Source organism: Gossypium hirsutum, chromosome D12 (assembly GCF_007990345.1).
Source record: "Gossypium hirsutum isolate 1008001.06 chromosome D12, Gossypium_hirsutum_v2.1, whole genome shotgun sequence".
Taxonomy (NCBI): domain Eukaryota; kingdom Viridiplantae; phylum Streptophyta; class Magnoliopsida; order Malvales; family Malvaceae; genus Gossypium; species Gossypium hirsutum.
In genome coordinates this window covers 42,357,036-42,371,420 of record NC_053448.1, presented here as the reverse complement: position 1 = coordinate 42,371,420, position 14,385 = coordinate 42,357,036, and the positions used below count along the sequence as shown (strand labels likewise).

Below are 14,385 nucleotides of genomic sequence, written 5' to 3'. Positions count from 1 at the left end.
AAATTTTTAAAAATAAAAAAATTCAAATATTAAAAAAATACATAAATTTTGAGCATATTTTAACCCGTTTTTGCTCATGAGGATACGGAAGAGAATCATGACTGATCATATGTTGTATGATGTATTACACAAATAGCACCTTCTGATCACAGTTGTTTCAAAAAGAAAGAAAAAAAATCTCTAAAAAGATTACAAAAATAGAAAAAAAATCTCAATCATCATTCTAGTAAGTGAATAACATTCTGTTTATCAATTTTGTTTTTCCTTTAATCTCGAAAAGGAATTAATACTTTTATTTTTCAGATTTTAAAATGTAAGTCCAATTATTAACACGGTTTAGACGGAACAGATCTACTAATTTTTTTATTCCAGTTAGTAAAGAGGGATCTTGAACTAAAAAATAGATTCTAGAAGTTAACTAGAAGCTAAACTAAAAAAGGGTATCTTAAGCAATTGCAATAATAGGGTTAATTGATATTCCAGGTATAGTAGATGCTATCACACATAGAATCATACTCAATTTGATGGAATTATTTGATCTTAAAGGGGTCTTCTATAATTTCGTATGTGAGGGGTTATTTCTTGGTTTCGACCAGTTATTAATAACTTGATTATTTTTAGATAATAGTAGATAGAAACAACGCTCATAAGGAGTCCTATTGAAATCAATAAATATAAGCCTGCCTGCCATCCACACCAGAATATATGGAGTTTTCCGAAAAAACACTGCTAGTGGAGGAAGACCTCCTAGAAATAAGAGACATAGAGCTAAAGAGAGCGCCAAAAAAGGATTTTCTATTAAATTCAAGTTCAAAACAATATCATCTTTTTGTTATATTGATGTATCAAATGAGTATTTATTATTATTATTTCAAAATATCAAACCAGTGAGTTTAATAGAAAATTTTAACTGTATCAACAATGAACCTAAAATTTGAAATTTGAAAAGTGTAAAGACTAAATTTTAAAAGTATAAAGACTAAATTTCAAATATAGGAAGAGTACAAGGACTTCAATAATATTTTAACCAAATTTTGGTCACAAAAAAATGGAAGAGAACCATGATTGATCATATGTTTTATGAATAACAAATGGCACCCTTTTTTTTATCACAGTTGTTTCAATAATGTTATTATTATTCATCAAAAAATCTCTACAAAGATTACAAAAGATAGGAGAAAATCCCAATCACCATTCTAGTAAGTGATCAACATTGTGTTCGTCAATTTTGTTTTTCCCTTACAAGATAATTTTAACTTTCAATCCAGTAAACAATAATATATTTTTCAATAACTACAAAAAAATAATGTCATCAATCTTATTGGCAAGATTGTTTTATTTAGTATTATGAACATGATGCATGATGAATTGATAAAAATAGCTTCTTTTTTGAGCCTATTTACTCAGAGTTTGCAGAAGGTACTCTCCATACAGGTCCCTGCATTACCGTAGCAGAAAACAACACAGTATCAGATATGGGAAATTCACTTGTTAGATATATATGTTTTAAAGGAAAGGGTTTTACATTGAATGCTGTATGGCTTCAAATGCAGTGCTTGAAGGTAAAATGTCATTCACTGCTACCTCTTTGTTCTCATTTTTCTTGTCTGTGTTATGTTAAGAAAATCTAGAACAATAGGGGGAACAATGGGATTTTTATGGATTCGAGATGGAAAAGGATACAGTCTTCGAAGAAACGTTTGATCTCGGTAAGGCGGTGGGGAGGAAGTTCTTTGATATCAGTGTAGTGTTTGTATTCAGGATCATCGGCACAAACTGCAATGATCTTATCATCTTTCTCCCCCTATGGTGAGTCGGTGACAATGATGAAGGAGTTAGAATAAAAAAGAAGTGTCAAAAAGGTTATACTTGAAAGGAAATGATGATAATATACCTGGTCAATCATTGGCATTAGTCCAAGTGCTCTGGCTCGCACGAAACATCCGGGAACAACAGGTTCCTATTGAAACGAAATGTCATATGTAACAATCAAGTTGTAGGACTAATCTAAAATTTGGCATGGAAGGACAGGAAGTTCACCTGCATTATAACCAAACAATCCAATGGATCGTTGTCTTCGCATAGTGTACGAGGGATGAAACCGTAGTTGTGTGGATATACCACCGAAGAATACAGAACTCGATCGACCTGAGATTCGTTTTAAACGGTGAGAACACATGCAACATGGCCGGTAGTATTTGAACGATGGGGATGGACCAATCGGTCTGATGTAAAGCATTTCGTACCTTAATCATTCCGGTTTTCTTGTCAAGTTCATATTTGACCTTACTACCTTTTGCTATCTCAACAACCTGTCCAGTTGAACACAAAAACCAAAATTTGCTTGTATGGATGAATGTAATGTCAAACATAATTTTTAGCCCTTAGAAAGAACACATACACAGTTGAAAACATTCGGAGCATCGGGCCCTGTAGACGATATTTTACCAAAACATTAGTTTCCCAATTATTCACTTAAACAATATCACAAACATGAACCATTCATTAATGGGATAAGTACCAATCTCAAGATCATGCCAAGGATGTGCAGCAACTGATCTCCTTGATAAAGATGAAAGGATCCTTTCATTCAACTTTGGTGCTTGACGTGAAGTTTCATTTGCATTTGCTTCTCCTTCAGCCATCTTTTTTTCAATCAAATTATAATAATTTTATGTTAGTCCACTCATCAATGTTAATGGACAAAAATGCTTTACACCTATGCCCAAAGTTCAAAGCTTTGAAACATAAATTCTAGTAGGATTTCGATAAAATCTTACTGGAACTTGTGCGTTTGCACTTAAACCCAGAAATGATATGGCCATGAAATACGAGCTGAATAAAGTTTCAAACGTGCAATGCATTCTACTATAGACAAAACAATAAAAAGGGGTTCCATTGTGATCCTAAACAATGCAGAAAATGAAAACACATGTACGTACCTTATTTGCGGGCTAAGAATATTATACAAACACAAAAAATAAAGGAAAAAAAAAAAGCTTTAGATTATTGATCCTAAAGCTGTGGGTGATCTATAGGTAAAATATATATAGCATGGAGTGTTGAAACTTGAAATTTTGAACAAGAGACAAAACAGGGTGGTCAATGCTTTAAGGCATGGAGTTGCCTCGTGTCTGCTGTTGAGACAAAATTGGGGTTTGGTTTAAGGCTTTGTTCAATGTTCCCCGTCTTCTCTGCACTCCCTTTTTTTTCTATGGTTAGGCTTTTACTTTTAAATATAGTTAATTTTTTGCTAAAAATTTGCCTACTCTCAAATTTTACCTGTTTCAACATTTCCGAAGTGAAGAGTTAAATTTTTTAGTAGTTTATGTTAATTGATTATTATTTAAGTAATATGTAATAAATAATTGTGTTTGTTCTTAATAAATGTGAGTAGTCAAATATGTTGGGTCGTAGATTGTCTCGTTATCTGAGAGTCCACTTGTTTGTGTGAGTCCTATTATTTATGTTCTAGGGGTAGTAAAACGTTTTTTCTTGTCACAAGTCGAAAAGAAAAGAATGAGAGCAGTATTTTTAACACCCAGACCAACTTTTATATTTTCTTCGATCAGAGGTCCATCCAGTGTCTGTTGGAGCTGATTTCTTATGGTAGCTAGTAAACTCGAAGATCTTCAATGTGCACAGTCCGTTTTTTGTTTGGAGTATTGTAGCTTCGGGTTTTCAGCTTTCAAAGTCAGCCACTTTTTGGATGAAATGCTCAACTTTTCTTTTTAGTTTGTTTGGGATTACTTGTTGATAGCTCTTGTTGAGTTATATGCTCTTTTTGTATTGTAATCTTGTAGTAAGACTTTTTATACAGTGGAGCATTTGGTGGACTTTCAAGTCCCGTGATTTTTACCCTTTGCTTTAAAGAGGTTTTTCACGTAAAAATTATGAGTCTCGGTTTATTATTTTTGCTTACAATATTGTGGTTTATCGCATCAATTGTTGATATATTGTGTTATTGGATTGTCCATAATTACTGAATTGATCTATTGGGAGTGAAAGAACACTGATTGTCCTTCCACGTTGTTCGTCGGGTTCATAGTAACATTGTTTTCTTCAATTGTAAGACTTGAAATTGAAACCTTACCACTCTACTCATAAGGATTAGTAGTATTAATGCTCCACATAGGGAAATTGCAATGAGGAAGTGTCAAATTTTGCAATATTCATACACTAACTATATTATGAAAGGCATTATGTTGTAATACTACCAGCAGCAAGTAGTTTTCATCAAATACAAGTTGTGAATCCTATACATGCAATTAGATATGTGAATGAAGGTAAGCTCAGCATATACTTCGTAGCTGATAATGGAGTAAATTGAAATTCATGGATGATTTTTATGAAAAAAGATGCGATTTTCAAGGGACATGTATAGAATCAGGTGACATGGATATCATTTGAAGCAAGCTTGAGTTTGAAAATGTTTCTTCAAATTCAGGTCCCTTCTTATTTCCCTCTTTTGCAATATGTACCAACCCCTTTGCAACATCAATCATTCCAATCTTGTCATCTGCACCAAACAATAAGCACCTTGTTGCTATGTCTGCAACTATTTCAATTTGCTCTCGACGAGTTATCGGTTGTTCGTGGTAGTAAAGAGACGGATCCACTATTTCTTCTAGTTTCCCACTCTTGATCTTTTCTAAGGCTACTGTTGGCATGTCTGTATATTTGGTGCCTGAAATTATCTCTAATAGTAACAAACCGAAGTTGTAAACATCGTTTTCATAGTTGTTGTGACCATCTCCGCACCCCGAGCTAAGCAATGCAAAACTGGAAACCTTAACCGAGAAATCCACATCGAGAAAAACATAGTCGGATGATTTAAGTCCATGGTGAAAGATTGGTGGAGCAATCTCATATTGCATGTATGCTAAGACACTTGCAATTTCAGTAGCTATTCTCAATCTCTTGTACCAATCCAGAACAAATTTTTGTCCCCTGCTATATTGCAAATGTTTCTCCAAGGTACCATTTGCAGGATATTCATATACCACCAATAAAGTGGAACCAGATTCGATACAACATCCGACCAGTCGAGCTAAATTCCTATGTACAACAGATGATATAAGCTCAATTCTCGATAGAACATTGATTAAGTCTCGTTCAGTCTCGCATTGCACTTTCTGCACGGCTATATGTGAGCCATCACTAAGGATACCTGCATGAATTGTGCCATTTTTGTCATTTACTAGCATCTGACTGTCTTCGAATGCTCTAGTTGCTTCGTCTAGCTCTCTGTAACTAAACAGTCTAGTCCTACAACCTTTCCGAAACGATAAGGTACTGTTATATCGAGCTTGGTCGAGTTGAAAAGAACCTGGTTTAACAGGTCGTTTCAGTATGCAGAGGAATAAGAATAAGGAGACAAGGATGAAAATTGGAGCAAGAACACCTGCATGGCACAAAAATAACATACATATGACTATGTTTAAGGATAATGTTTTAACAAAACAATCAAATCTTATAATATCATACCAGCCAAAATTACAAGTTTCTTATGGCTATGTTTAGGCCTGTCACATTCTTTCCCATATGCTTCTTGTCCCTCCTTGATGCAGGCTGTTAAAAGGGAGATACAAGACATTGAATTTCATAAATGGATATATGCTCTTATTTTAGCTACAAATCAGCCTAATTTGATCAGCCAAAATGAAAATATTTTTGTACTATTACATGCTTAATTTCAGTAACTTGCAGAATTTAGAATTTGCTTCATAGGAAAGGATAAATATACATTTTGGTACTTAAACTTGATTTCAGGGTTTATATTGGTACCTAAGATTTTTTTATTTTTGGGTCCAATTAAGTACTTGAACTCGACTTTCTTGGTCTAATTAAGTACTTGAACTTGGTTTCTTGGTTCAAATTTAGTGCTTGAACTTAGTTTTTTGGTCCAAATTAGTACTTAGTTATTTGAACCAATTTAAACTAAGAAGCCGAGTTCAAGTACGTAATTGGAGCAAGAAAAGTTTAGGTAATTAATTAGACAAAAAAAAATTCAGTATCAATTTGAACCTTGAAACCAAGTTCTGGTATCAAAATGTATATTTATCCTATACAAAACCATGGACTTCATGTGGATTGAATCCACAGTAGAGTAGCTGCTCAAGCCTTCAATTGACACCAATCTCGGGTCATCCACACCAATCTTGAGTTCGGATAACCCGATGGGCCAATGTGAAGATGCTCAGGGGTATAATATGCTTATCTTCAATAAGATGAAAATGCATTAATAGATCGAGCTTTGGGCATTTTACAACCAAACCAGTAAACCAGAATCAAGAAATTAAGTTCACAAATGTTCTCTAAATGCTAATGATCACTAAAAAAATGATGATAGAGTTGAATGTAGATGGTGCAAGCTCATCATATATAAATGATTTAAGTACTCACACTTGATGCAGCCAGCACCCTTTGCAAATCCATCACCCACAAACCCATCCTTGCACAAGCACCTAACCCCAGCTTCAATTGTAGTGGCATTCACCATATCTGCATTATTAGCACAAATTCTATCAGATATGTTCCTAGGGATTGCCCATTCGAACTTAACCCCACGTTTTCCAGTATTGGTCCCTCGAGAAACCACCCATGATGTGAATCCTCTGCATCCAAACTTGGAAAAAACGAAAACCCATCACCAAAATGCCAAATACTATGATCAGAAAGTGGATAACAGCATCCAAGAGAACCACCATTGTTGCCATCACAACCGGGCAAGTCATTTGTTTCACAAGCTGCTTTACATAAAGAAGAGTCTTCACAATCGTATAGCCCTAAAACGTTGTCACCGGAGATACCAAAGTGGTCGTTTTTGGTAAACCCGAAAGCGTTCAAGTCGTTGTATTGACGACAACCGGTGGTTCCGGGGAAGTCTACAAGTACACCATCGGAGAAGAAATCGAGGACTCGATAGGTTTTGAACCCAATATGAAGGTAAAGGGTGGTGGAATTTAAACAAGAAAGATGGAAAGCAGTGGAAATGGAAGGACATGAAATGTTTAAGTGAAATGGGAATGGGATTTGAATGGTGCCACATTGGTCATTGCATTGATTTGGAACCAAAGACATAACTGGTCGAGATGAGAGAGTAAACGAAACTAAAAGTAAAGCCAACAACATTGCCTTGTAATGAACTTGCTGTTTGAGAGAGAACATTATCTTCATGGCTTTTAATTACAAAACCAACACCATGTTCATGGTTTCAGGTTCAGCCATTTTTAAGATAAGAGCCATGACAGAGAAGGAGCAAGATAGCTAGCCACATGGCAACATCGGGGGTGGTAATATGAGGGGGGGGTTAGGGGCTGATGCGTAGCGTAGGAGAGTGGCCACTGGCCATGGAAGTTGGGGAAGTGAAGAAGATTGGTCTGTAGAATGGGCTACAATTGGTAACCCCATAGTCATTGGACAGTGTGTATTTTTGTTACGTGGGGGATGGTTTATGATTAAAACACCTTAAATAATCTTCATCTATTTCAATAAAAATGCATGGTTTTACCACTTTTTCCTTAATGTCTTTCTTTATTGTTATATAATTGATTTCTCAAATTAACTCCACGCCATTTCGATAAAATAATTATTAAAAATCATTTTTTAATATAATTATTAAATACTGTATTAGGAATTTTTATACTTTTATATAAAATTAAAATAAAACAAGTTTTTTTAAAGAATTAATACCTAAAACTTTAAATTTATTAAATTCCCAACTTTACCATTTCGTTTTATAAAATTAATATAATTTTTTTTAACTTATCTTTCTTTAACAAATTATTATTCTTGAAAATTATTTTTCACTAATATAAAATAAATATTGTCACTCATATAATGGGTGAAAGGTAATCTACTTATTATTATAATAGTTCGTGGATAACACAATTTTTTTTTTGAAAATTTCATTATTAAAAATTAAAAATTCGTCATATAATGGGAAAATCACGTATTTAAATTATAAATATGTATTTAAAAATAACATATAATAATGAAATGTATTGTTTGGAACTAATTAAAAATAATAACACGTGAAATATGTATAAAATTAAAATAGATTTAATTGTAAGTAAAACGAAATTTAAACATATAAATACATCAAAATAAGAATACCAATGGAATACAATTTCTTATCAACAACATTATTAATTTATACAATTGGTAGAGGTAATAAAGTGAACATAATAAAATTAAAATGTATAAATAAATCAATATATAACCTTGGTTGAATAGTAAAATTAAGATTTTTCAATATAATTGGCATGGATATAAATCCCTCGTTTGCATGATTTTTATCTATTGTTTTTTAATTAAAAAAATTAAAGTATCCCTCAAATAATATAACTTAATTTAAATATAAAATATATTTTTGTAATTTTCTTAATCGAGTTGGTGGTCAATTAACTTATAATTCCAACTCAGTCAAGGATTTTATTAATACAATACTAATTAGGTAAGGCTGAATGAGCGCAATTTGCATGTTTTTTTTTAATAATTCCATTAAAGATTCTGATTATATTTGTTCTTTTTGACACAATACATAAAACTACTCATAGCCCTTTTTCACTCGAACCCAAGTAGAGTCATTATCTATGATGCAAAAAAGTTTTTCCAACACCCAAAGTAGAGTTGACGCGCCTTTTGGGCACATTTAAATCTTACGCACTTACTGTAACAGCTGTGCTTTTATATAACGTTGAAATTGGGTGGTAGTTTGATCCAGTTTTTATATTTTTTTCGGATAGTTTATAAATTTAAAATATTTTATATTAATTTTAGATTCTAATTTTAAAATTTTTTTCAAAATAAATTTTGTTTTTTTTACAATATTTAGTCAAGTTTTAAATTATTTTTTCATTAAATTTTAAAAAAAATTAAATTGGCAAGTGAATAAAATATAAGTGAGTATTTGAGATATTGGTAATATATTATTTTTTATTTCAGAAGCAACTTTAAAAAATTGACATGTTTTTCTTTTTTTTTAATGTGGATATTTGTCAATTCCTTGAGTCTACTAGTAAATATTTTCTCATAAATACATTTTTAAAAAAAATACCTTTTATATATAAATTTTAAATTATTTTCACTATTTTAAAAATAAAATATTTATTTTCGTATTTAAAAAAATAAAATTAATTATAAGTTAAATAAAAATAAATTTTAAGTATGTTCAAATAATTAGGATTTTCTTAACTTATATTCTAAAAATCATCCAAACACTACGGTTTTTTGATCAATTGTTGATTTCTTGATTTCTTTTGTTTAACTGGGAATGAGATTTACTTTAATCTTGTGTCTAACTTGATATACTTATCAAGGTTAAAATATGCTCTAAATCTTTTGTGTTTTTCATATATTTGGAACTTAATCTCTCTACTTTTATTTTTAGGAATTTAATTCTTTTGTTTTTCGGATTTAAAAATTCAAGTTTAATTTTTAACATCATTAAAATTCTTTTGTTAAATTCATTGATACGATATTTTGAAGTATAATAAAAAAATGGCATTGTAATAATAGACCTTAATTTAATAGAAGAATTTTAACAGTATTAACAATTGATTTTATGATTTTAATTCCTAAAAGTAAATGGACTAAATTTTTAAAAACAAATTGAAATATACGAGGAATATATAAACTTGAACCATATTTTAATCATTTACATATTTATATAATTAGCCTTCTTCATGGTAAAAGTACCATGGAGGCCATTGTACTCAGAGTTAGATTGCAATTTACTTTTCTATACTGTAGCGACGTAAAAATTTTGGTTTCGGTCGCTAATTGCGACGATTTATTGAAAATTTGAAAACTTGAAGTTTGATTTTAAAATAAAGAGGGAGTCGCCACCGATCCTTTTTATAGGTATGATCGGACACCTTATAAATTTATCTTTGAAATGAAAAGAAGGCTGAATTTAAGTCCACGTTAAAATCCAGAGAAGAAATTAGGGTTCGGGAGTCGGTTACGCGCGAGGAAGGTATTAGCACCCTCGCGACGCCCAAAATTGGTATCTCATAAACACAGGTTGTCTTGATTTTCAAAAATACGGTTCAATGTAAAATTTAGTCGTGATCCGATTAAAAAACAAGAAATTTTAGTTTATTCCGTTTTTCTTTTAGAAGGGTATATCGCTTTAACACGAGTCAATTGACGTTCACCCAACATAGCGATGAACTCGATGACTTAATGTTAAATCGATATATTGCCTTGACTATTGAAATTAATTAGAAAACCAGAACGTAATTTTCAGGAGAATGCAAGACATAATTGATACGAAATGAAAATAAGTAAATGAAATGGCTTGATACATTTGAAACAAATAACAAACATGACAATAATATTAGAAAATAATAACCGCGCATGCAAGATCAAATGCAATGTTAGCATTGAATACGAGAACGTAAAGAGAATACGATGAATATACACATGAAAATAATTAAGAGTATATATGTAAAATATGTATATATAAATATTAATGGTATTAGAAAGATATATAAGATAATAAAAATATATAACTAGTAATGTTAAATATATATTCATAATATTTACATATGTACATAAAATAAATATTGAGGAACACATGCACCTAAAGAACATATATATACCAATATATATAATAATATTATGAAAGGGAACGAAACAAATAATGCATAAGATTAAAACGAAGTTTTGAAAAATTATTACCTATATACATATATAATAATAAAAATGGATACATGAAATGACATGAGAAATATACGTATGAGTTTAGTATACAAAACTAACAATTAAATAGAATCATATACATGCACGGTATTAAAATGTATATACATACATAATAATAATGTTGGGACGCCTATTAATAATATTACATAAATTTATACATATATGTATAATAATGATGAAAATAATAATAATAGTGAAAATAAATAATATAATAATAAATATAATAGTAAAAAAAAGATAATACTATATGAAATGTGTATTTATATAATAACATAAATATGCTAATATGAATAATGATAATAATACTAATAATAATAATAAAATACGAAGAAGTATATATAATATAATAATAATATTAAAATACAATAATTAAAAGTAATATTATATATAAATATATACAATATTCACATGTAAAAGAAAAATGTATACTAATATATAGTAATAATAATAATAATATAATATTGGAAATAACAACAATCATATTAAATAAGGAAACAAAAAAAGGACCAAAAATGAACTAAAAACAAAGCTTTGGGGCGAATTTAAAAAAAATTAAAGGGGAAAGGACCTATTTGAATGCGGGTAAAACCATGGGGTATTAAAAGTGCAAAATTTCAAACTTTCCAAAACGCTGCGCATATACGGGGGTTAAATTAAAAACTGAGCAAAATTCTGGGGTCAATTCAGAAACAAACATAAACCTAATTTAAAACACCAAAAATGCGGAAGGGCCGATTGCGCAAATAGCCCTTCCGCTCTTAAAAACACGCGGATCCTTGCTGGGGCGGGTCGGGTCGACCCGACCCACCCTTGAAACGGCGTCGTTTTATTGGTTAAAGGGGGGGACCAAAACGCACCGTTTTGGTCCCCTATATAAGTTAAAAATTTTTATTTTTTTCATTTGAAACAGAAGAAAGAAAAAAAAAGGGAAGAGGAGGGAGAGAAAAGAGGGACCGGGGAAAGAAGAGAGGGGAGGGGAGAGCTCCGGCCACGGGGGCCGGTCATCGGACGGTCGCCGGAGCTTCGCCGGCGCCGGCATTGGCCACCGTGCACGGTGGCCGAAGGGGTAAAAATTCTAAATTTTTTCGTTTTTTTTTGCTTTTTATTATTTATATTATATTTGTATATCTAAGTAAAAAAATTGGATTTTTGCGCGTAAAATCGAAAAGAAACAGAACGGAAAAAATCAATAATCACCTCAGTTTTAACTTTCGATTTTTAGCACCTCGTATCTTCTGATTTGGTGCAATGATTTTGGTTTTGCGTTTGAGATTGATTTTGTATGCTTGCTGCTTTGAGGATCAACCACGTTTCTGTTTTTTATTTTCTTTTGGGAAAAAAAAATTCAAAAAAAAACCCCCTTACATCAGTTTGAATGGCCTTTTTATAGCCGAATGTTCCAAAGAATAGTACAAAAATATTGTTTCTTCTATTGGCTACTGCTCTGTTGCTGCTGTTGTTTTATTTTCTTCTTGCAGGTACAGGGCCTGTTGGCATGCGCACGGGGTTTGGCGTACGAGGACTGTGGAGGTATGGGACTGTTGTAGTGGGGGTATGGGGCTGTTGCAGTGGGGGTATGGGGTTGCTTCATGGTTGCGGCGCAGAACAAAAGAGGGGGGACTTAGGGTTGCTGAGATATTTTGTGTGTTGGGCTAGGCGGGCTTTTAGGGTTTTTGTATTATTTGGGTCTTTTAGTTTTAGGTTTGGGCCTTTCAATGTGGAAAATTAGGCCTGTTTTGATTTTTGGGCTATTGTAAAATGGACTTGAATTTTGGTTTTTGTTTAGGCCAAAAATTGGCCATTACAGCTGCCCCTCTTTGCTCATTGTCGTGTAACGAGAATGGGGCAAAAACTCCAAAATGGCCAATTTTGTTTAGTCCCACTGAATCTTAACTTCTTGGTACTTCTTTTTTCTGATAGCCTCGTTTCATCCCACTGCATCTTCTGATATACGCCTTGTAGCTTCAATCTACTCCAATGTAACTTCAAGGATATGAGATTTGTAGCTTCGATTTGCTTCCATATAACTTCAGAAAGATGAGATCTACAACTTTAATCTGCCCTTCTATCGCTTCAGTGAGATAAGGTTTGGGTCTTCTCTTCTGCAACTTTAGAAAGGCAAGATTTGATACCCTCGATCATTTCCGCTGCGACCTCAGGGAGACAAGACTTGAAACTTTTGACCTGCTCCACTGCATCTTGTAGCTTTAGATTCAATCCACTACATCTTTTGACATATGCCTTGTAGCTTCGATCTACTCCAATGTAACTTCAAAGATATGTGATTTGTGGCTTTGATCTGCTTCCATGTAGCTTCATAAAGATAAGATCTGCAGCTTCAATCTGCTCTTTTATCACTTCAGTGAGATGAGATTCGTGATCTTCTCTTCTGTAACTCTAGCGAGACAAGATTTGATATCCTCGGTCAGTTCCACTGCGACCTCAGGGAGACAAGACTTGCAACTTTTGACCGGTTCCACTATAGCTTCAGGGAGACCAAGTCTGGTGTCTTTCATCAACTTTAATCTTTATTCTTACTCGGCATGTGATCTTGAGCCCAACTCATTTCTCGCAATATGAATTGACTCTTTAAAAACAGACATTAAAAACAAAAACTAAAGATATCTCAACATGTGAACTGAGGCTCAACTCACTTTTCGCATATGAGTTAATTTTTTTTGACAACAGAAATTGAAATTACCTCAGCGTGTCCTGAGGCTCAACTCATTTCTCACAATATGAGTTGAATTTTGAAAAGCAGAAATTGAAAATACCTCAACGTGTCTTGAGGCTCAACTCATTTCTCGCAATATGAGTTGAATTTTGAAAACAGAATATGAGTTGATTCTTTCAAAAACATAATAATGAAAACAGAAATGGAAAATACCTCGGTGTGACCTGGGGCTCAACTCACCTCTCGCAATATGAGTTGATTTTTTTGAAAACAGAAATCAAAAGGCTTAATTGAAAATACCTCGGCGTGTGTCCTGAGGCTCAACTCACCTCTCGCAATATGAGTTGAAATTAAAACACAAAAATTGAAAATACCTCAGCGTGCCCCGAGGCTCAACTCACCTCTTACAATATGAGCTGATTTTGAAAAAGTAGAAATTAAAAGGTTCAACCCACCTCTCGCAATATGAGTTGATTCTTGACAAACAGAAATTGAAATTACCTCATCGTGTCCTGAGGCTCAACTCACCTCTCGCAATATGAATTGAAAAAAATACCACAGTGTGTAATCTGAAGCTTAACTCACCTCTCGCAATATGAGTTGATTTTTTTTAAAAACAGAAATTGAAAATACCTCAGCATGTCTTGAGGCTCAACTCATTTCTCGCAATATAAGTTGAATTTTGAAAACAGAATTTGAAATTACCTCAGCGTGTCCTGAGGCTCAACTCATTTCTCGCAATATGAGTTGATTTTTTTTTAACAACAGAAATTGAAATTACCTCAGCGTATCCTGAGGCTCAACTCACCTCTAGCAATATGAGTTGATTTTGAAAAACAAAAATTAAAAGGCTTAACTCACCTCTCGCAATATGAGTCAATTTAAAACATAAACTAAAATACCTCGGCGTGCCCCGAGGCTCAACTCACTTCTCGCAATATGAGTTGATTTTAAAAAAAATTAAAAATACCTCAACGTGTCTTGCGGCTCAACTCATCGTG

At 32.7% G+C, this 14,385-nt stretch overlaps 2 protein-coding genes across 2 annotated transcripts; both read right to left on the bottom strand.

Moving 5' to 3' along the window:
• Window positions 1-1,118: 1,118 nt before the first annotated feature.
• On the bottom strand, window positions 1,119-3,083 carry LOC107947536 (soluble inorganic pyrophosphatase 1). The gene is made up of 9 exons (XM_016882158.2): window positions 2,943-3,083; window positions 2,522-2,645; window positions 2,402-2,430; window positions 2,247-2,312; window positions 2,041-2,148; window positions 1,895-1,960; window positions 1,684-1,804; window positions 1,526-1,607; window positions 1,119-1,438 (listed from the first exon to the last, which is right to left on the bottom strand). The coding sequence occupies exons 2-9, from the start codon at window positions 2,643-2,645 to the stop codon at window positions 1,396-1,398; spliced, it is 639 nt and encodes a 212-aa protein (XP_016737647.1). The 5' UTR covers window positions 2,943-3,083; the 3' UTR covers window positions 1,119-1,395.
• A 1,117-nt stretch (window positions 3,084-4,200) lies between these two features.
• LOC107945937 (probably inactive receptor-like protein kinase At2g46850) lies at window positions 4,201-7,326 on the bottom strand. The gene is given in 4 exon segments (XM_016880104.2): window positions 4,201-5,404; window positions 5,488-5,571; window positions 6,406-6,642; window positions 6,645-7,326. Coding segments are annotated over 4 exon segments (1,893 nt in total). The 5' UTR covers window positions 7,180-7,326; the 3' UTR covers window positions 4,201-4,367.
• Between the last annotated feature and the right edge of the window lie 7,059 nt (window positions 7,327-14,385).